Source organism: Rhopilema esculentum, chromosome 13 (assembly GCF_057945365.1).
Source record: "Rhopilema esculentum isolate cy_ngs chromosome 13, ASM5794536v1, whole genome shotgun sequence".
NCBI classification, from domain to species: Eukaryota; Metazoa; Cnidaria; class Scyphozoa; order Rhizostomeae; family Rhizostomatidae; genus Rhopilema; species Rhopilema esculentum.
The window spans coordinates 7,691,301-7,712,779 of record NC_142827.1 but is presented as its reverse complement, the minus strand read 5'-3'; the positions used below and the strand labels follow the sequence as shown (position 1 = coordinate 7,712,779).

Here is a 21,479-nt window from a genome sequence, read left to right as displayed (position 1 = left end):
ATACAAGATCCATATATATAGCTAAAACCTTGGATGGAAGAACCAAGCCTTGAACAAAACAAATTAACTCCTGGAAGAACAAAACAAATTAACTCATGACAAAAAGCGGGAGAATGAATACAACAGAGGCCCTGCTGAAGAAGAATCTCACCAAACCGTGTACAGTTCTGCCTGTACAGCATAACTTTATACCAGAATGGCAAACAGTAATTTTCCAAAACAACTATATATGTTGTCCACTTACCATGTGTGTGCCTTGGGCAAACTATTAGGATTCGTTTCAGTCACGTTGATAGTAAACAGCCGTGGTCCGTTTGATCCAGTTGAACCTGGAAGTATTAGAGCACATTTGCAATCCACATATTTCTTTGGTTACGAAATTTCAAGCATAAACGTAGCACTTAAGCTCGACTTAGGTTTATTATAAATCTTATACACTGAAAAGGAAGAAATTAATTGGAGAAAATGAAAAGAAAGGGAAAAAACAGCAGAAGGAAAGAAACAAGGAAGGAACGAAGAAAAAGAAGAGAAGAAAAAGGTGAGGGGAAGAATGTAATAGAGGAAGAATCCAATAATGTTCGAGAACAGAGACAGAGAAATGAAAGAGCATTTCTTTGAAATTTCATTTACTTTCAAGAACGGAGCAAACTAAAGAAATCATCTCCTGACCCGACCAACCTGAGCACTGGGCAAAAATTGAATGTCACGAGCAGTCAGAGGAATGGTCGATAAAATAAAATAAAAATATGAGAGAATACATGTCTAGAGGTTATGAAGAAAAGTGGGCAGTAATGTATGAGCTATCACATACCCTGCAAAGCTTTGAATCCTTGAACAGGAACCCTGGATGACCCTGTGACGAACTGTAATAGACGAGCTCTTTTCTCTTCGTCGTATGAATCAACAACCTGCAAAAACAACACTTATATCTTAACGCTATATTCGCATAACGAAGTCATATTCAAAGATCACTGACGCTGTAAAACGCTTTAAACATCTATATCCTATGCATTTTACGGCGGAAACATGTGCTGTGTTATTTTAAATACTGAATACAACTTGATCACGTTCCTTAAACCGACAGACATTATTTGCAAGAAAACCAGAGATAATATTAAAATGGCTGCTAAACATCATAACATCCACTCCACTTTTTTGGCGGTATAGAACTTGAAAATGGCTTTGAAAAAAGCAAACATCTTACAACATATCAACTAAAAGCTTTTTCGTCTGACACTCCTCAGAACATCAAGTACCGAAGTCGCTACGAAATGATACTATCTATTATCAAGTAATATTGTCGTTGCCAATAAAAACTTTTTTTGCAGAAGAATTTCAAAGTTTATAGACCGTAAATGTCACTTCACCGAAAAATTACGACAATCTGTTGTCAGGGATAATCTTTGCAACGATTTAATGAGTAAAAGCAACCTTAATCAAAGATCTGAGTCATTATGAGTCAACACTGTCAAACTATTTACAGGTTGAACATTCAGAAAGCCAGGTATATTTTTTCTTGGCATTTGCTCATTTCAATTACAGAGAAAAGACAGAAGTAACGTTCGCATATTAACAAGATTAGGTCTATCATGCATGCATTTTCAGAAGAGCTGGCGTGAGGCATTCAAAACGAACACCACACGCGCTTATAAAGTGCTTAATTTAATCAATCGCATAGACAGAAGCAATCGGTTATCCCGTATCGATATCATGCATAACACAAGATGGCGCCAGAGAAACAGTCTTTATCGTGAAATATCGCAAAATCCGCTGGTTATTTGAAGAAAAAATTTGACAACAATCGTGGAAATTTGTAAAACTGAAAGCATGCTGTCTCTCTGATTCCAGTCTGAACTGAAAGGAGACTATAACAAAATTTAACTGTCTGTTTTCTTTGAAATGACAGACTAAAGACAGGTGACGAGGCTCAAATTGTGGATAAAATACTTAAGAAAATTTTAAGTGCTCGCGGCTGGGAAGTGTGCACATGTCTATGAACTGTTATCACAAGAAAACACCGCTTGCCTCATCAAGAAAGATTATCACAAAGCAACAGAAATTCTTCGTACAATTAGCTGAAAGACAATCAACAGAAAATCTGTCGCCAACCAACTTGTACTTGAGACATGGAATCGAAGGAATAAAACGGGCTGTTAGTAGTTTTGCATAAATTGGGCTTTTAATTAATTTTCGGTCTATTAAATGAACGACTATATCGAAAAAACAAGCAGCTACTTTCGACAAATATCGCAAGGGAAGAGAAGGGAAGGAAATGGAAGAGAAAGCAAGGCAAGGGAATGAAAAATACAGTAATTTTCATATAAGAAACTTGATATTAGAAACCAATACTGGACATTCAGATAAAATGCGAAAATTCAGAACTCGAGGCAAAACAGTTTCAAAACCACCCTGCAAAACCACAAATTTTATGATTGTTCATCAGTGTTGTTGTCTGGTTGGCATAAAACTTTAGAAGCAAAGCAAATAAAATTCCTCGAATCATCACAAAAGCTTCACAAGAAGTCTTATCTTTCGTGTAAAATAAAAAGACACTTGAATAAAAACAAAAGCGTTCCCTAGCACGAAATCTTACACATAGGACCCAAGTTGTTACACAAACACCATTAAATTAAAACACTCTAAATAAACAACGAGCACACAAAATAACTGCAGCATCGAGAAACTGCAGAACTCAGAATCTAGCTGTCTGCTTAACATCAAGCTGTAATTTTGCAGTTGCCATAAATTGATTTTCATTACAACCACAGTTTTAAAAAAAGGAGGAAGGTCATCGTTAATGTCCCAACATCGATCGGTGCAGTTAATTGTGTCTCCCAAAACTAAATGATAATTAAGCACCAGTGACAGCCGTCAATGTTTAGGCTATAGATTAAACTTAAAATTTTCCCAACCTTTTCTGCAAATTCAACGTTTATAATTTTAAACTTTACTGAAAGATTCTCCGACACGAATTTTAAAAAAGATGACAAAGGTGACTAAGTAACAGACATGGAATTGAGTCGCTCCATCAAAACAGGACAGCAGCAAATAATCGGCTACTTAACTGCGAATAAAACACCGAAAATGGCTTCCTAAACCACAAATTAATTACAATTAGCATCTACGGTCTTCAAAATGGCGCCTGGATTTACGAGCTTTGAAACCATGTTCTAGACGAGAGGTCGCGAATAACCCAAAATTCTCTCTTGCAGCTGATACATGCAGACCAATTCATATTCTACAGTGGAAAAAACCTTCGACGGACTATGTTGATGATCGATGGCAGTAATCCTCTTACAACAAGCTGTAACAATTTAACTGTTCCTGGTTAATCGCTCCGAATGAATGAAATTTTTGCTTTTTGCTAAGATTTGATGTAGGAAATGACACGAACAGCGTTATTTTATACATTTTAATACATCATAAGATTTTGGCAAACAAAACAACCCTCATTCTCTATCTTCAGCTAGCCTGCCGGGGAATAATCTAGAATTTCGAGGAGATTTGAGTAAAAATTCTGAAAGATGAAACGGGAGGGTTTAAAGAACAGAAGATATTTGGATGATAAGGGTGTGCAGCTTGCAATTATCATAGAATGAGTCATACCCTCCACGATAAACTTTGTACCTAACATATTTTGACCAGGTAAAACGTATGCTTATAAGCGTATAGAATCCGACTGTGCAACTGTGCAAGCAGATATAATTGGAAATTCAGCATTGGGCTATTCCAGTTAATAAAACAAAACAAGTTTCTTAAAAACAGCGACGCTAGAGGATGTCGTCTTTACCGGATTGGCACAGCTTTTCAGTTGCAATTATAATAGATTATGGTCAACATAATCACATTTCAACAGCGCTCCAGACGAATAACACGACAGATTAAATAATAAGGGTCTTATCTATTTTGTTGGCACAAAGCATGTCTAAGAAGATGGAACCTTTTTCATAGCAGATACAGAAAGTGGGCGGCGCTAGATCTATGACAAGGCCACGGCTTACAAATTTGCTCGCTTTTCTAGTAAGCATGGGCGAGAAAACACAAGATGCTAAGCTCAAAAGGAGTATGATCTGTACAGCCTAAGTCAATGACTTAAAAATGCAACTGTGAAAATGAAAATATTTTCGTATCTTCAGGACGTCAATGTTTTAATAAATTTTGAAAATCTAATTTAAGAGAGGTCACTGAAACAAGAGATTTTCCAGAGACATCCCAAAAAGAAAACTTTAAGGCCACAGGGAAAAAGAATAAGCTCTAATGGTAGCAAAATAACAGAGAATCGCGAAATTTTGCATTGGAGGTGAAGCATGTAAAACTTGTTGAACCTACTCTTATTAAAAAGAACTAAAGTAATTTGTAATTGAATATAAGTGGTGCTTGCAACATGTAAACCCCAGTTGAGTGATGCTTGCAAAAGTCTACTTGCTCCTCCTGGTAAGATTGCAAAGCAAAATCCAGCCAATATTAACAAGGGAAAATTTAGTAACGAGGAACGTTAGGTTACATTTTAATGAAATTTACACCATGTCTGAAACTCTTTCGTTCCTTAATATTAGTTTGAAATGAAGTGGAAAAATTGTTTTTGAGTCAATCAAGGTGAAAAAATATTTTAGGCCAAAAAAGACAATTAACATACTACTGACTGGAACTTCTTACTCGTTGTATCATTGAATGTTATTATATTGTTTATTAAATGACGTATGTAGATTGCTGAAAAATTTAGCATTTGGCAAAAATGCAAATGAAATCAAGAACTTGTTAACCATTTTTCTCTGATTGCTTAAGAATGTGGCAACTAGTAGGTTGGCAACTAGTAGGTTGGCAATTATTCCTCAAACCGGAGAGGTCAATTTGCATAGAATCCGCTAAACTATAAAAGCGCGTCCAGTTAAAGCTGCACAGCTACCTCAATAATTAGCTGGTTGTGACCACTGATCACTATAAAAGACTGGATCGAGCTTCTTATTGTTTGACCCACATGAGAACCGAGGCCGGCCAAACTTGATTAGGCGCTAGAATTGTGGGACCCACCGTTCACCGCGAAACACCGAAAGGAACCGATCTGAGTGTTAAACGGGGTACCCAATGTCAAACAGTACTTTTCACAAACTACCTACCTCTATCTCCAATTGACCAGCTTTTCAGTAAAGCAAAACATACAGCGCATCGACTGTTAGGGCCATTGGACGCAGCGTATAGCACGACAATTAACGTCTTTGATCACATCGAACGTTGGGAAATTTCTAATGTTACAATTCTGGTTTTTTTTCAAACTAAATTTATCCAATAACTTAACTTGGACATGGTTATTTGTAATCTTAGGTAGGCCCACACTCTACGGTGGGTCCCACGCGGACAAGCAACATTGGCCTCAGTCTGAAACGGCAAAAGCTCGATCCAGTCTTTTATAGAGATCAGTGGTTGTGACCCATGATGTCTTAGCTACCGCAACGAAGGCGCTGCTTAAGAAAGAGTTGATGCACTCACCTTCCAAAACCACTTGATAACGGGATGGTCAACTGTACAGTGCTTCAGCCTTGTATGTGTTTTCCAGTCATTCAGATCGATTTTACCCAATCCACATATTAAGAGCTGAAAGGATAATAGTTCAACGTGAAAGGAAAAAACCAAAAAAGAAGTACACCAATTCGACTTACGACCTCGTTTTGGGAATTTCTCAAAACTTAATTATACGACTTTTTTAAGCTCAGATTTGGTTTTATCGTCATAATTTTAGGCGGGATACCATTTTTCATATTGTTTGAGCTTGTATTTTAGATTTTACTGAGAAATGAAGTTTGAAAACTTGTAAGGGATTTGACCGCAAAAATCGTTTTTTAGGGAAAACTTTACCCCCCTAGTCGCCAATCACGGTCAAATTCCTTAAAAAGTTTTTATCTTTATGTCGTCATAAAATCAATATCGTGAGCAATATCATAATGAAAACTTACACTAACGTAGACTAAAATTATTGCTGTCAATCCGAATCTGAGGTAAAAAATTTTGTACAAAAAATTTTTTCAAAATGAGGCCGTAAGTCGAAATGGTGTATTGTTTGCGAGCAGTAGTAAATGTATTCGAAAGAAAGGCAAGACCATATAACTTACTCTCGTACAAATAGCTGTTTGTATTGACAACAGTCGAATACAGTAAAATATATTTTAAAGGGAGATTGTTAATAACAGATATCTCCAAGCGCTGGTCAGAACGAGGGATACATCCCTACGAGGCTCGGATGAGAAGGTTTCAATGGATATATAGAAAAAAACATTCAAATGAAAATTTTGATTAAAATTATAATTTCTACTTTTATCAGAAAACTTCTTTCCCTATCGTTTCATTATTCTACATGCAAAGATTTTACATTTTTAGCATTAATAAAATTTAACAGATTGAACGAAAACGTGCATTTAAGCAAAACTGGATAAGATTCAAAGATTTCAAAACAGTAAATGCTTCTTCTGATTACTATTAACTAAGTATAAGAACGTATTCAGAATAAATACCTCAAGCTCTCTCTCGTCAAAGACTTTGAGAAGATGCTGAGGTACGATTTCGTTGAAACCTTTCAGGAATGCAGAAAACTGTGGCTCAATGCCATGTCTTAGCCTCCAGTTGACAAAAAGCCTTAAAAGTAAATAGAAATTAAAATGCAGCTTCCACATAAACAGAATCATAGAATAAATACTGCTTTATTCGGGAAGATTTCGTACGGTTAATATACTTGGACCAGGGGAAATACATACGAGCAGGGAATACGCGAATTGAAAAAGGTTCCAAAAAAGAAATCCTTCGAATGTAAAAATATGAATCGGAAGCTATTCTCTTCCTGAAGCTACTAAGTTGACTTTCTGCAAGATACTTCCTGCTACCATTTTTCACTAAAGGATTTATTGTCTTCGAATCCGAAATTTACAATTCTTAATTGTAGGAGGTAAAATTGGTAAAATCAAAGCCTTATAATATTTTGATTTGGACAAATTTGAGCAAAAAGTTGACCTGAACTTGAAAATTTTCATATGAGCTGTGAGATGAAATTTATGAGCTATGAAAGGCTATGCTTAGTTACAGCTGGCCAAGGGAAAGAATTTTCTTAAAATTTTTGTATCAAATTTGCAAAAAAGCGAGAGATTTGCCAAAAAAATTGGTGACAAACATGATGCCGATGTTTTGCCAAAAATATCTGGTTGTATAACAACTTTTTTGCCGGTCTGATTGGCCGCAAAAACGTCGATTGATTTTATCAGCAGAAATTCGCTTGAAAACTTTTTGAAGGAGATCTTTTAAACATTTTTGAAGGACACTATGACTGGGAATTAACTGGGCCATTGTCGAGGAGATCTTTTAAATGAGCAGACCAGTTTCAGGCGAGTCTCTGCTATTAAAAAGAACTGTGGCTGTCTGACCGCAAACTGCATTGTCACAAATGATTCTAAGAATGACTAATTGCCCATCACGACAATTAATATTCCTGAATCAAAAATCATTTTGTTTCTCAAAGTAATAAAGTACGGGAACATGGCAACAGTTGGAATGAGAAGCACGCGAAAGCATTTTAAGAATAACAAAAACAAGACAGGTCCAGAACAATGGAAGCGTGCTGGATAGCATTTCAGATGTAATCAAAATGAATGGATGTTTAGGCTGGCGGTAAAGCCAAAGGGGATTTGCGTAATGCCACCATTTGGTTAATGGGATTCCAATTGATATTAGGCATTTCAAACTGCCGACAAACATAAGCAAAGCATAGGTATCTAAGAACATAAACTGTGTTGCGGTCACAAAAATAGATTTAACTACAATATCACCTGGATGTCTGGCAAAACAGCTGAATGCACCAGTACAAACAAAACAAACCGTCGTGATTTTAATAGTACTTTAACGGTTTTGAGCTTTTTTTAGAAATTTATTAATAGGGTGTTGCATTTGACGAAGAAAAAAATCGTTAAATAACGATGAACTCAATCAAAGTGGTTTCTGGTGTAAAATTTTGGCTTTAAAGTGAGAGTAACTTTCACGAAATGCGACTTGACAATTTGTGAAGTGTCAAATTAACACGGTTTATAGCTCATTTAAATCAATAGTTTCCCGGGTTAACTATCTGTAAAATCAATATTTTAGGATCTTCTAGTCAGTGACCAAAAACGACAGAAATGGTAGGGCAAAACCGAGCCAATGCAGTGTTGCAGAAAATAGAAAAATACAAACTTTTACAAATAATGTATCTGAATTATTTTGTGGAGACACCAGAAGAGGCCGAAAAAAAATGAAACAGGAAAACCTGAGCAAAAGGGAAATAACCAAAAACAATCGCAAAGAGGGGCACCTCCAAAAGTTTAAATGTCAGAACGTTCCTTTCTAGCTATCGTGTTGGGTTTAGTATCGAATTTTTAGAAATAACATTGGACTAGTTTGATCAGTACCAACAGATTTTTAATTAGCAAATTCATACCGTTTACAAAACCCCTATCCCAACTACCCAATGCAAACTACTATTGTGGACTAGTTAAGTCAGGGCCAAGTCAGAGCCAAGTCAGAGCCAAGTCAGAGCCAAGTTAGAGTCAAGTCAGAGTCAAGTCAGAGCCAAGTCAGAGCCAAGTCAGAGTCAAGTCAGAGTCAAGTTAGAGTCAAGTCAGAGCCAAGTCAGAGCCAAGTCAGAGTCAAGTCAGAGTCAAGTCAGAGTCAAGTCAGAGCCAAGTCAGAGCTCACCAAATCTCCCACCATAGTTCGTTCTAGTGCCAGCATAAAGTGAATGATTGAGCTTAATATAAAAACACCTACTGCACGTATTCTTTCTTGTTTTCTTCAGTGACAGGGATGTCTTTGCCATCTGGTTTCAGCTCAAATGAATTCAAAGTGCCAAAAGAACTTTTCTCGACCGCAAAGGATTGATAAATTATGTTCGTTATGTCATTATCCCTGTAAAACGAGGTTCAATATTAAACGAATCAAAATGCCAACAATATATATAAAGTTCATATGATACGAAAATGAACGTTTTGTGGTTATTTGTCAAACAGGACAAACAAGACATGAGATTAACGGATTCCTTGCATAACCCTAATTTCAGCTCTTAAGTTAAAACAAGGAGTGACCAGCAGGACTGCCCAAAACAGCTTGCAACAGAAGGTTAGGTTATAAAGAGGATATATTGTCACCTAAGTTCCCTGTACAACAAATACTATTCGTGCCAAAGGCCTTGAAACACACTTTAGTCAACAAACGATCAAGCAAAATTACAGGTTTTCTGCTGCAGAAAACAGAAATTTAGTCCCATCCTCCCAAAAGAATGTAAGTTGAAAACCCTATTTCACAAATGGAAAGGTTACAATTGGAAAGGTTTTCAAGTATCAAACGGAGCTACATTGGATGGATTTACTAAAGTCTGAAAACTGTTGATATTTAGCACTGTTTTTGTGAAAGAAAGACATGCTGCTGAAGATATGCGAACGTTTAGGCTTTTGGCAGGCATTTAAGATCGTATAGCTATTCCTACGATACATCGATTGGTTGTTATTATTAGCTTGCTATCATTATCCAAAAGAAGATCCACTGGCTTGCTATACACTTGTTTCTAACGAAAGAAAATGGCACTTAAATGCTTCAATGGCCCAGACAGTGAACATGGGGCTGTCAATTTTGTTACAGCGCTTTTGATTAAGACCTGAGACCAAAGACCTGAGACCTGAGACCTGTGTGTTGGCTTGGTGACCTAAAACAAATCTCTAACTAATGCTTGGCTCGTTGCGGTCTTACAACCAGGGCTTAAATTGAGAAAGGAAGCAATCCAGCTTTAAGTACTTACAGCATCCATTCTAGACTTCGATGAAGCTCTGGGTCTACACTTTCTAGATCAATAAGCTCATAAGGTTTCGACAGCATCTGCTTGTAAAATGGCATCGTGAAGCCACCATCTAAATAGTGACCATGAAAAACTGAAAAAGAAAATTTCAATTACTGCAAGTTGTTTACAAAAAGATATTATAAATAACTGCAAGTGTTGAACTGAACATTCTGCTGCCGAAAAATTTCCTGTGGAAACCTATTCAAAAAGCAGCTCATATCGATCTCATTGAAAATGTGTTGAAAAGGCCAACTTATATTTGCCACAATTACTATTTAAGCATATAACTATAACCAAACATCTCACATTTTTAAGTCTAATTTGGTTATATATTGACTTTAAAGATGGTTGGTCCATAAAAGTTAAGTGGCTACGAGGCAGCAGCTCGATTCAATAAGACACCAAAAAAATTCATGAGCAAATTTATTGTAAATATTCTTAACATCTGGTAAAGGATTATTTTCAAACTTAAAATTGGAGACTTGAGCTCTTAATTTGTTCAAGATGAGGACTTACTTAAAGAGTTAAATGCAACCCTGTCTCTGTTTATTAAAACTCATCACATGCACCGATAAACAAAGTACCAATAAAGCAGTCACTAACCTGCAATGCCGACGATTCTGCCCACAAAATGGAAATATGATAAATGATCCTGCAATGCAACGAAATAATTGAATTTATCAGTTGAGAAAAAGAAAAGAGAAAGTGAAAGGTTTGTGGCTTTCTTATCAAACTAGACGAGCAAGACCAATGAGACTTAAGACTGAAAGGTTCACTTGATAATTTTAACTAATGGTTCAACTGATAACCTATTTCTGGTTCAACAGATAGTAGCTGGAAGGATCTCTTGCAATATATATTGAAGAATACTTTGTCATGTTAGTTCCATGCTTTCTTAAGCTACGTTTTTGAGTTTCTAAAAGGCAGCTTTTTAGCATTTGGTTTATAAGGAAACTTTTAGCCTTAAAATAAAAAAGAAATTAAGAAGCAGAGTTCTGATCAATCCTGAGCTTTAGTTTCATAAGTAAAAAATCAGAATTATGCAAAAAGAGAAGGATACGTACGTTAATCTATCACAGGTATTGTGGAAATTACGTTTTAAATTTCTGGTGAATATCTTTAAGGATTTAAAAAACAATAACTATTCTATATGTAAACAAAGGTAAAGACAAGGCTAATATGACGAGCAATGGCCAATCATAGCTGCACCCATCTCCAGCGCACAGGCTTCAAAATGCATCCAAATCCAATAGAAATATTTATCAAAAACCAGAATAAATTTCCAAATAGGTGCAACTCCTTTCCCAAGAAAGAAATATAAAACCGAATGCTTACCGGATTAACGCCCGAATCCGGATTAATTTCTAGTGTATACTGAGTGTCTTTGGAATATTGGAAAAGTCCATAATACGGATTAAACATTTCGTGCGATAATAAAAACAGCCATTCCCTAAAAAGAATTTTGATTAGGTGGATTAGAAGAAAGTTTAAAGAAATTCATTTATTCATAATCAAGAGTAATTTATCTGAAAGCTTATATAAATCTAGCTACTTGAAGCAGTAAATTGGGAATTTAGGCCACTTTGAAGTACCAATTAAGAATGAAACATAAAATAAAGTTCTAGTCATAATATAAAACAAAAGTTCTTTGAAATAGGACGTCACTGGCTACCGAATTATCCTATGCAAATATAAATTGTAATAGCATGACGTAGAGGTTAATATGGTTTGCTGTTTTTTTCTCAGTTGATGCATTATGGGAAGCAATAAAATACGCAAAGTTACATAAACAGGAAACCGACTCCGTATACGGATGTTATATCGTTCGATTCAAATGGGTCGACTCAGGACAAAACATCTATTAAGGTATATCAAAACACTTGTGCTAGTTTAATGGTCTTTGCATGCTACCCATCTACTGCCCGTCGCCTCTCTCTATCAGAGGTAGCGGTCGAGAAAACTATGCTTCAGTACATAAAAGACGGTGTTAAATGTTTGTGCGATTCGGAGCACCCCAGTGATCATGGTGTGCGGCCAAATAAGATGAAAAAACCTTCCAATAATAGGACGTTTCCAGAATTCATTTCAAGAGGGGTAGGGGACCCAAGGATGACCTTTTCAAGACTTGAAACTTTCCTTTGTTATTTTTGTTATGTTATTTAAATTTATTTTCTGACTATAAGTTACCATCCACTATCTTTCCTCGTCATGCATGACTCCGAGTCGAAACTAGGACAGAACAATCGTACTTCTTATCCAGAGAGGGCTAGGAATATTTTTGAAATCTGCCGTTACTGATGCGGCATGGCTCCTAATCGATCTAGCTGTTCTGTTAGGCCACATAAGTTGGGCACGAAGAAAAACACTTGGCAATTTTTAGCAAGCAGTGTAGAATTGAATGGAATACTTTACTCGCATTGATCTGCTTCAATAGAATCCACGACAAACAAAAGTATTATCCCCATAAAGCAACTGGGATTTAAGCAGCAAGCAAGTGAATTCACTTTACGGAATGCTTGGTACATATTTATAAAGAAGATCTAGCCGCGAGATTACTCTTCAAAAGAACAGTATTATATGACTTATCAACTTAAGGACTGTTTTAATGCATAATTGAATATCGTGGCTAAAACGAAAACAAAAATTGCAAGGAGGGGATACCGTACAGTGAATACATAAGAAATAGCAAATTTTACTTAGCTGCAATGCAACAAAAATATAGAGGTTTTTTCGCAAGGTAAACAGTGGCAAGCATTACGTACAAAACACAAGGCAGTGACGAACATAGATACCTTGCGATGCCCCCGTAATCCAAACCATCCTCTCCTTTGAATTTCACCATCAAACGTTTCCTGAAATCCCTTGCTTTCATTCTCATGACAGCTCTATAAGATTCCTTAGGCAGATAAAAAAAGCATCAGTCCCCCGGAAAAACAACTGCTGTTTATGATGACACAACAGAATCAATAAAAATAACAAACCTTGGGTTTTCACAAACACTTAAAGAACCAAATTCTAACAATCTAAAGAAAATAGATCCTGATCATAGTTACCTCGAAAACATCCTCTCTTGAAACTTCCACCCTTGCATGACCGGACTGGGATTGAAAAGAAAAAATTAATTATTCTATTTTTTTCTATAAACCGTCATATTGATGTTTCTAGTTTTATAAAGTAGATAAAATAATACCAATTTGTTTGATTAAATAAAGCGAATTCCTGACAAAGTTTGCCAGGTAAGAAGAAAAAACAATGAAATTAGAAAGTCTTGATTGCCGAATGCTAATAAAAATAACCTTAGGAGATGAATGGGTAAAAGAAAAGCTATAGATTTAGATTTGTCATGTGTAAAGCTAATGGGCACCAGACTCTTTTTACAATACGTTTGTGCTACCTCATGTAATGAATTCACAAACAAAATTTCAATAAAATTTCACATGCATAGTAGCTCCTTGGCACTTCTACACTTCAAAAATAACTTCCTATTGCAAAATCGAGTACATGTTTGAATTTTATAGTGTGATATACCACACGGTGGGTTTCTGAGCCTCAAAAATGTTTCCGACTAGCAATGGAGGGGAGGGGGGTTTAGAAAAATCACTTTTCTTTCCTTTGTTATCTAAACTAGTGTATGAAGCATGGAAAAGGGAAAGGAGATCGAGGAAATCCAGAGGCAGACTCTAACCATTACTAATATTCCAGGATAAATAGAGTTGTTGGTACGTTCAATCTAAATAACTAAAACCCATCATTTCCAAACGATACACTGTGTTATTTTATCACTTCCAAAAAAATTGTTTCACAGTTCCTTAAATAAACCGGCCAATTCTATACTACTTAGCTTCACGAACACTTTCGTTTAGAAATCAACGGTTCTTTCGATAAAAACATCAACATGCTATTGGCCTAGTCAAAATTGTAAGCTTCCCTAGCGACTCCGAGTTCAATAAAACGTAAACAATTAGTAGAAAAGGGAAAGTATATCGCGCAGTAAGAAAGTAAAATAAAACTAGGAATTCAGGTAAATTGTACTATGAAAAATTTACGAAATTAAAATTAACGTCTTTCTTTTATAAATGTTGATAATTTTTTCAATTTTTCATAGTACATTTTACTTAAATTCCTAGTTTTATTCTATAACAATGTACAGCACGCAAGCTATTACATTGATGGAATCAGTAAGAAATTAAACGGCATACTGACCATCTGACGTAACGATGATAATTCCGACCTCAGCGTTTTGACTTTCTGCATTAAATCTCTTTTGTACTTTGGTAACTCTTCTCTGAAAAAAGATGAAGATCGGAAATTTTAACTCAATTGAATTTAAAACCATTTTAAAGAATAATTAAGCCACATGAAAGTATCAGACTCTTTATAAAAATTTTATGACTACTTCACGCTCTGGGCAAGCTAATGATGACAAGCCCTTTCTCTCTTGGAGTAATGCAAAAACGTTGAAAAAAGACTAGAAACGTAAACAAGACTACATAAATATCTGAATTTCAAAATATGCGAAAACTCTTTTATATCTGCAACTCAAAATAGAAAGCACACTAAAATATAGCAAAAGAATCTGTGGAGAAGAAACTGTCGTAATTAACTTTCAGGCTCTTGGGATATATTTTAATTTTCAAGAGAAACTCGTCTTTTCCTTGTAAGCGCAAAACAGTATTGTTGGGACAAGCATCACATTAATTTCTTTTTGTGGCGACAGTGAGTCTGCTGGAAAAATACAAACAAACGGTTCTTGTGAAAAGCAGCTATGACAACATCTGCTTCACAGCAAGAGCGGCTTACGACGCAAAGAAACTTGCATTTTGCATAGAAGAACTGAACGGCCATGTCGCCATGGATGGAATTATAGCACAGTTAGCTGTGATGCTCCTGCTTCGATGAGAAGAACAACGCTGCTTTATCTGTTGGTCACATCGAAATATTGTCTTTAATGGTATATGGTTTACGTCGATCGGACTAAAGGAGACAGAACTTCCAAAGACGCCATATTTATTCGACTTAAGACTCTCAGAATCCAAAACAGCCTGCCGCAGACATTGTGAGTTTAGCAGGAGGAGCGACGGTACGAATAGAAAATTTCATGAAATCAAAACTGGAAAAGCTCGTGTTTTCAAAACAATCTCTTTAAGAAACGCGAATTGTGTGGCGAATATTATTTAAAAGTTCTCAGTGTGATGAAATTTCATTCACATGGTAAAATAAAGGATAACAATGCTAAAGTCGCCAAAAGCAGTCGAAGTTAAAAATGTAAAAAGGCATCGTTATATAAGGACTTGGTTGTCATTTCTATATATCTATATATATGCGCAAACAGCATTTGTGCCCTATTCTTTTCTTTAATCGCATCTTGCTTAGAAAATCGGTAAAGATTTTGAAAGACTGTCCTAAATAAAACATCAATAGCATCCACATATAGCGAAGCAGTGATAGGAGCAGTAGAATTTGCTAGGAGTAGTAGAATGTACGTATTTGTATTTGTATCTACCTTAAAGTTCAAAGGTAGCCTATAGAACACAGAGAAGCTCTGTTTATCGAGCAGTAGCAGGTCATTTCTTTCAATGTGACCCAACCTTCTAATGCCAATTCCTGAACTTAGTGACAGCTGGCACGAATCCCAAAAATATTGGATCTGTAGTACGTGTCTTCAAACACTGAGCCATTCATTTACTCTGTTCGAAATATAAAGATTAAGCAGGCAAAGCGATTCTTGTTGGTGTCTAAGTGTTCATAGACTAACTCGTACTTTTTGTAGAGGAGAAAACCCCTATCCATCGATGCCTCAATATGGAGATCAAACAAAACATATTCAAACTTACTTGGGCGAGCTAACTAGCGACGACGTCTTTCTACTTGAATCTGAGCGAAGCTGTCTAAGTTGCGAAAGTCTTGGATCTAGCGAGAAAAAGGCAATGTTCACGAAAAAGTCGCATAAAAAGCTAAATTCATAAAAGTCTTCAGCTTCTGAGTTATAAGAAACTTAGAAGGTACCAATATAAGAAAAAGGTACCAATATAAGAAAAATTATCATATTAGAACAAGTAAAAACAACTATTTTATTGGCATTCATCCTGGAAGCTGCCTACAAATATACTCGATCAATTCCTACCGATGCATGAAGCGCCTTTTCAACAAGCGTTTTGACGAAATGTGTGCAAAATTTGGCAATAGAGGCTAAGCAGGAGTAGGGAATTTGTGTGCCCTCACCTGTAAACTGGGTGGTCCGTGTGTTATGGTCTACATAATACACCCTACCAGTTGCCGTATGCCTGATTTCCCAGCCATCGGGTAAAGAACCAAGTTCTTGCTCGGTCAGAAAACTTGTGTCCCTAGGCATGTGGGGATCATGCCAAGTGGTATGACCAGTGATTCTATTTACAAAATACACCTGTCCTTGTGGTGTCGTTTTACGGTCAAAGTTTTCAGGAGCCTGGGCTCCGTGAATCAAAGTCCTATTCATGAAGCTCTCGTGGCGAGCTGATTGCCGACGCTCTCGCCTATCTCGACGCTCTCTCAGTCGGTTCGTGATCGGATCCTCGCCGGACGAACTCGATTCAGTTGTAAGGCGAGAGGACGAAGCAGATGAGGATCCCGGTGACGAGCTAATTGATGACGGAGGTGAATTCGAAAGTGATGACGATAAATTTGTTCCCGAACGTTGGACGATGACGCCATTTTCTGCTCGAGATACGTGATAGTCGTAAGCAGACCTATAATGGATGTCAAGAAATAAGATTGTCGAATTAAAAAGATCTACCCGTATAACGAAACAAGTGGCGTTAAGGAGCAGCCTAGAGTCCAGGAAACAATGAATGATTGTAAACTGCAGCCATGGAACACAGATATCAGTTTTTCGATCATCGAATAAAAAAACGCTGAAAGGAGGAGGAAGAGGCGGCTTAAGAACATAGTAAACTTTATTTCGTTAAGGTACTGGCTTTCATCAAGGTTTTTTTACTATTAGATATAGCTACAAGGCTCGTGGAAGAAGATAAAAACTATTTAACTGGTTACTATAGTGTAAACATAGTTGCTGAGAAGGCGGGAAATGATCCTAAAGATAAGATAAATTTCAATAAATGAGTGTTATACGGATGTAATGATCGAGTTTGTAACCAAGCAACCACGAGAAAGAACTGCGAAAAACATAACAATGGCCTAAAACGGCGAAAAGAAACCAAATAATTACAGAAAAATAACACATTAAGGAAATTACCTTGTGGGTCTTTCCCACTGAACGGTCCTGGTAACGTGATTAACATACTGGATGCGTCCATTTGGGGTAGTACGCTCCTCCCATCTATCAAGAGACATGTATGCTACAAATCAGCTGGGGCGATGATAATCAATGAGAATATTATGAATGGTGAAAAAATTGTTAACCAGTAATGTGAGATAAATCAGTTTTATAGTTTAGGTTACAAATACGCGAGTTTTAACATCAGAGGTTTAGTTGGCCTTTACATGCATATAGGTAGCTAGTTGGCTCTGGGGGGTGGGAGGAGGGTGAGTCTTTTAAGCTGATCCAGAAGAGAAGAGAGCCTAACCCGAGCCTGCATCGTCTACGAGTCCATGATTTCTTTAGAAAAGCATGCGGAGATAAATTTTATCAATGAAACATACAAACTGTTTCTCTGAGAAGCGTAACAGATGACAAGATATTACTTATGGAAAATCGCTATATTTTAAGTATTTTCTCATAGGATTCATAGAAGGCTTAATTTTAGAAATAACGATGTTATCAGACAGCAGACGTCGAAAATTGATGTGCCCTAAACAAATTACAATTGCCATGACTAGTAGCTCAATATTGGCTCTGGGTGTAAGGCAACTGCAAGCGAAGTCTAGCGGTCTGCTTGAGCGAACTTTCTTACAATGTGTGGAGCTCTCGACAATCAAAAAATATTCAAAGGTGGTCGCACTGAAAACTCTTAATAAATTTTTACCCACGAAAAGATCGAATCTTTCGATGTCGACAGTGAGAAACCAAGACGGAAAGTCTTTAAACAAACCCAGGGCTTTGCAGCAAGCTGTGGTTAAACCATCACTTTAATGACAATTATTCAATTGTTCAAGTATGGTAAGACTCTGCATAACCGCCTGATATCGATCAAAGATCGAGATTACCTTAACTGTAACTTATTAAGGCTGCATGTCTGCGCAGTGGAGAAATTACCGAACTTGCGCAAAAACGGCATCTATTCAAGAACAGGCTTTTCTCTTAGGTTCACGAACGTAATGGCAAAGGAGCAAAAGGTAATCTTAACAAAGAGTCCATTTGTGGGTGAAGGATGAAACTGTAACAACTAAATAATTATTAAGCAACTGGGCAAATTGCTTTATGATTACAAATCTCGCGGTGAAGAGTTAATAGTGGGCCTCCGGTAATAGTAATACAATATTTTATAAATAATTGGCTTTAACAGGCATTTTAAGCTATATTTTATTTGCCAGCTTTAATCGAAGAATTAATTAACAATAATAACAGTAATAATAATAATAATAAGTGAAGATAAAGTGACGACGGCGGGAGTAATGAAAACAGGCGGCGATGATGACAGTTTGGCGGCGATGATGACAGTTTGGCGGCGATGATGACAGTTTGCCGTAATGACGACAGGTGGCAGTGATGACATCAGTCGGCGGTGATGATCATGTCTTTAATAACATTGAGATAACAAGCTAGCAATACAAATTCGAGGGCTCTTATGCATAACTATGAAAAAATCAAGAGAAAAAGGTTAAGGGAGGAGAATAAACAGCGCCAAAGGGTGAAATCATAAGTTGCATTGCTTGCAACAAATAACGTCACCTTGCAACTAACTATCCTATTTAGAGAAAATCTTACCCTGGGGGGAGCTCAAAGATATCGGTGCACACAGCTGGTGTTGATGTCACAATACCTCGAGAGTCAACAATCGCATTGGTTCCTCCTTTTGTCTCGATGCTCACTAAAAAAAAGATAATTGGTTAGGCTGGGCGTCATGCATATATTATGGAAAAGGTATTTATTCAGAAAAAGCGTGTTAATATTTTTCGGAGATTTTGGACGAGCAGATGTGAACTAGCACAGGTATCTTAAAGGATTTCGGGTTCGCTGACAGCCTCGCACTTCAGGTGCAGATGCCAAAACATCGTCCTTAAATGCCAGGCGACCCAGTACAAAATTAATTTATCTAATTGTTCGGTAAGCCTTCAGAGCTACAATTTCTTCATGGGTGAGACATCCTTTACTCTGTATGCTGGAATTAGAAAATAAGATTTCGGCACCAAAAAAAATTGAAGACGCCACGTTTGAGAGGTGCAGGTCGAGAGAAAACCTACGCAATTTTTTTTCTACGCAAAAAGTCAGAATATTGATTTTCTATGATGATAGAACATGGATATATTTAATATGTGTGACCATACGACTGCATCACATGGAAGTTGGCTGCCAAAGAAACCGGCTACAGAAGCCTATTGCATAGGGCTATAGACGTTTAGTATCAAACAAAATCAAGCCTTTTAGGAATAATATTAATGGCTCACCAACTATTTGTCCACGTACATAATCCTGAACGTATGGGGAGATGTTGTTCAGTTCTAGTCGTTGGTCTAGAAAAAATGTGATATGATAAAAACACTACCCCTGGCTACAAAAGAGGAAGTACTGTCTGACCAACATTCAAGTTTAATCAAAACAACTCTGCATTAAAAATATCAAAATAACTGGTTTTAAATTTAATAAAAATTCTTGAGGATTTGATTGGTTTTATTTTCAATCACCGCACAGTACCGAATAATATTATTGCGAAAACAAGCAACAGTAATTGTTTAAAAGAGTGAGCAATCCCCCGTACATAATATACAAGAACATGCGCCGAATAGTTCTCCTGTTCCTGGGCATGCTCTTTAAATGCAGAAACGGGGGATATTTTGTCACAAACATAAGCAACTTACAAAAACATAACCAAGGAGTTCAGATTTTGAAGCTCACAATAAACAATTTCTTGCACTTTAAATGAACCTGGAAACTAAGAGCCCTTCCTAAAACCCGGCAAGTTTTGTTAAAAAATTCGACAAAATAATTTGCAGTTACTGTATTTAGCTTAAGATAAAGTTTAATCCAGGATAAGGCCGTTCGGGTGCCATGGAGATAAGAGAAACACGACTCGCAATGCATCAAGGGAAAAACCACAAATCTAAAATGACCACTCGAGAAGATAATTAAACTAAAACTCCATGGTGTTCCTAATCCAACTTCTAATTAACTTCACTTTTTTAAACATTCGACATAATTGGAGCCATATGTAGAATGATATTAAGAGATATTTGGAATCATAATTGCACGATAAAGAAAATTGAAAAAAGAAAATAAAAGATTGCAGAGACCTGAAGAAGATTGTCGGTACAAATCAAACCAGTACAGTGACGTTGTGATCGGGGTTGGAGGAGTGGGGGGGGGGGGGGGGGTGAATGGCACGTGCCCTCTTAGAACATCAAATTAGGAAAATTCTTCTTGTCGTTATCCATGGTGGCGGCCTTAATCGAAACCCTGAACTGCAACTTTGGCATATTGTTTAAATCCTTCATTCCTTCAGTTTAAATCGAGATGGCCACCTTCGTCAAACTAAACATTCTGGTTCCCCACTTTTAATGGGATTTCCTGGTTCTGATAGAATTGAGCCAAGGCACAGTCCTCTAGGCGACGCTAAAAAGAGTGGTTGCGCCCACGAAACTGCCAATTTTGAGTCACCATAAAAAAGCAACAGAAACACCTAATTAGTTGCAAGGAGGTCTTTTTTTACTATTTTTGTCAAATGAATTAGAAACAGGCACCTGATCGTCTAAAGAAAGAAAATGTTACAGCCCATCTTCAAACGAATCTTATTCAAGCAGCTTCTTGAGGTTGTGGCTGACCAGTGGTAAGGTTTCTTAAATTTTTTTCACCTTTCAATCGTGTTGGCAACAACTTAAACTTTGGGCTGCCGCTGCGAGACCTTGAAGCCCTTAGAGCTACAACTTAATTGGCAAACTACAGAATTTCAAAGTTATTAAAAACATGAAAGCATAATTGACTCCAAAACTGCGGTTAGAAGGTCGTTCATAGAAAAGCAAGAAACCGAACTCAGAAAGTCTTTTATGGAAGGGCCTACTTAATTGTTATATTCCTTGGCAATAATGGTTGGATTACCAGATCATCTGTGATATTACACGGCGATGAACACAAGCAACAATGCCTAAAATCAAAAGACACATCTGCAAAAATAATAAGCGTCATGGGTCACGCATTTGGTTACCGGGATCCTTCAGGTATTCGAGTTGTGGCTCCCATTCATTTCTTCCTTCAAGCGCTAGTACAGAAAAAACCAGCTTGCTGAACATATGCGAAGATTCAGGACGCATATTAATCAAGGATAAAAATCCTAGCTTCCGAGCTGAAGATTTTCTATCGACATTACTCCTAAAAGCAGCTGCAGCGAATAGCAGTCATTCATAAGAAGTACCCTGTTAATATCTTTTGCCTGCCTTTACAAAAACCCCACGGCTAGACGTATCTCGAACAGCGTGACGCACCAAATATCTTCCCTCTGGATTCATTTTTACCCAATCTAGAGGATCGTTTTTTCAGAGAAATATC

At 36.9% G+C, this 21,479-nt stretch overlaps 1 protein-coding gene across 1 annotated transcript in view; it reads right to left on the bottom strand.

Moving 5' to 3' along the window:
* The window catches only part of LOC135691534 (E3 ubiquitin-protein ligase SMURF2), a 39,387-nt gene that overhangs the window by 4,084 nt on the left and 13,824 nt on the right, over positions 1-21,479 (bottom strand). The window contains exons 5-20 of the mRNA XM_065209403.2: positions 19,388-19,453; positions 18,708-18,810; positions 17,076-17,159; positions 16,067-16,569; positions 15,679-15,754; positions 14,048-14,129; positions 12,898-12,942; positions 12,637-12,740; positions 11,180-11,294; positions 10,448-10,496; positions 9,806-9,935; positions 8,782-8,919; positions 6,507-6,627; positions 5,488-5,592; positions 812-908; positions 245-329 (exon numbers count right to left, since the gene is read on the bottom strand). Coding sequence (XP_065065475.1) covers positions 245-329; positions 812-908; positions 5,488-5,592; positions 6,507-6,627; positions 8,782-8,919; positions 9,806-9,935; positions 10,448-10,496; positions 11,180-11,294; positions 12,637-12,740; positions 12,898-12,942; positions 14,048-14,129; positions 15,679-15,754; positions 16,067-16,569; positions 17,076-17,159; positions 18,708-18,810; positions 19,388-19,453 — 1,903 coding nt within the window. The remainder of the gene's footprint in view (positions 1-244; positions 330-811; positions 909-5,487; positions 5,593-6,506; positions 6,628-8,781; positions 8,920-9,805; positions 9,936-10,447; positions 10,497-11,179; positions 11,295-12,636; positions 12,741-12,897; positions 12,943-14,047; positions 14,130-15,678; positions 15,755-16,066; positions 16,570-17,075; positions 17,160-18,707; positions 18,811-19,387; positions 19,454-21,479) is intronic.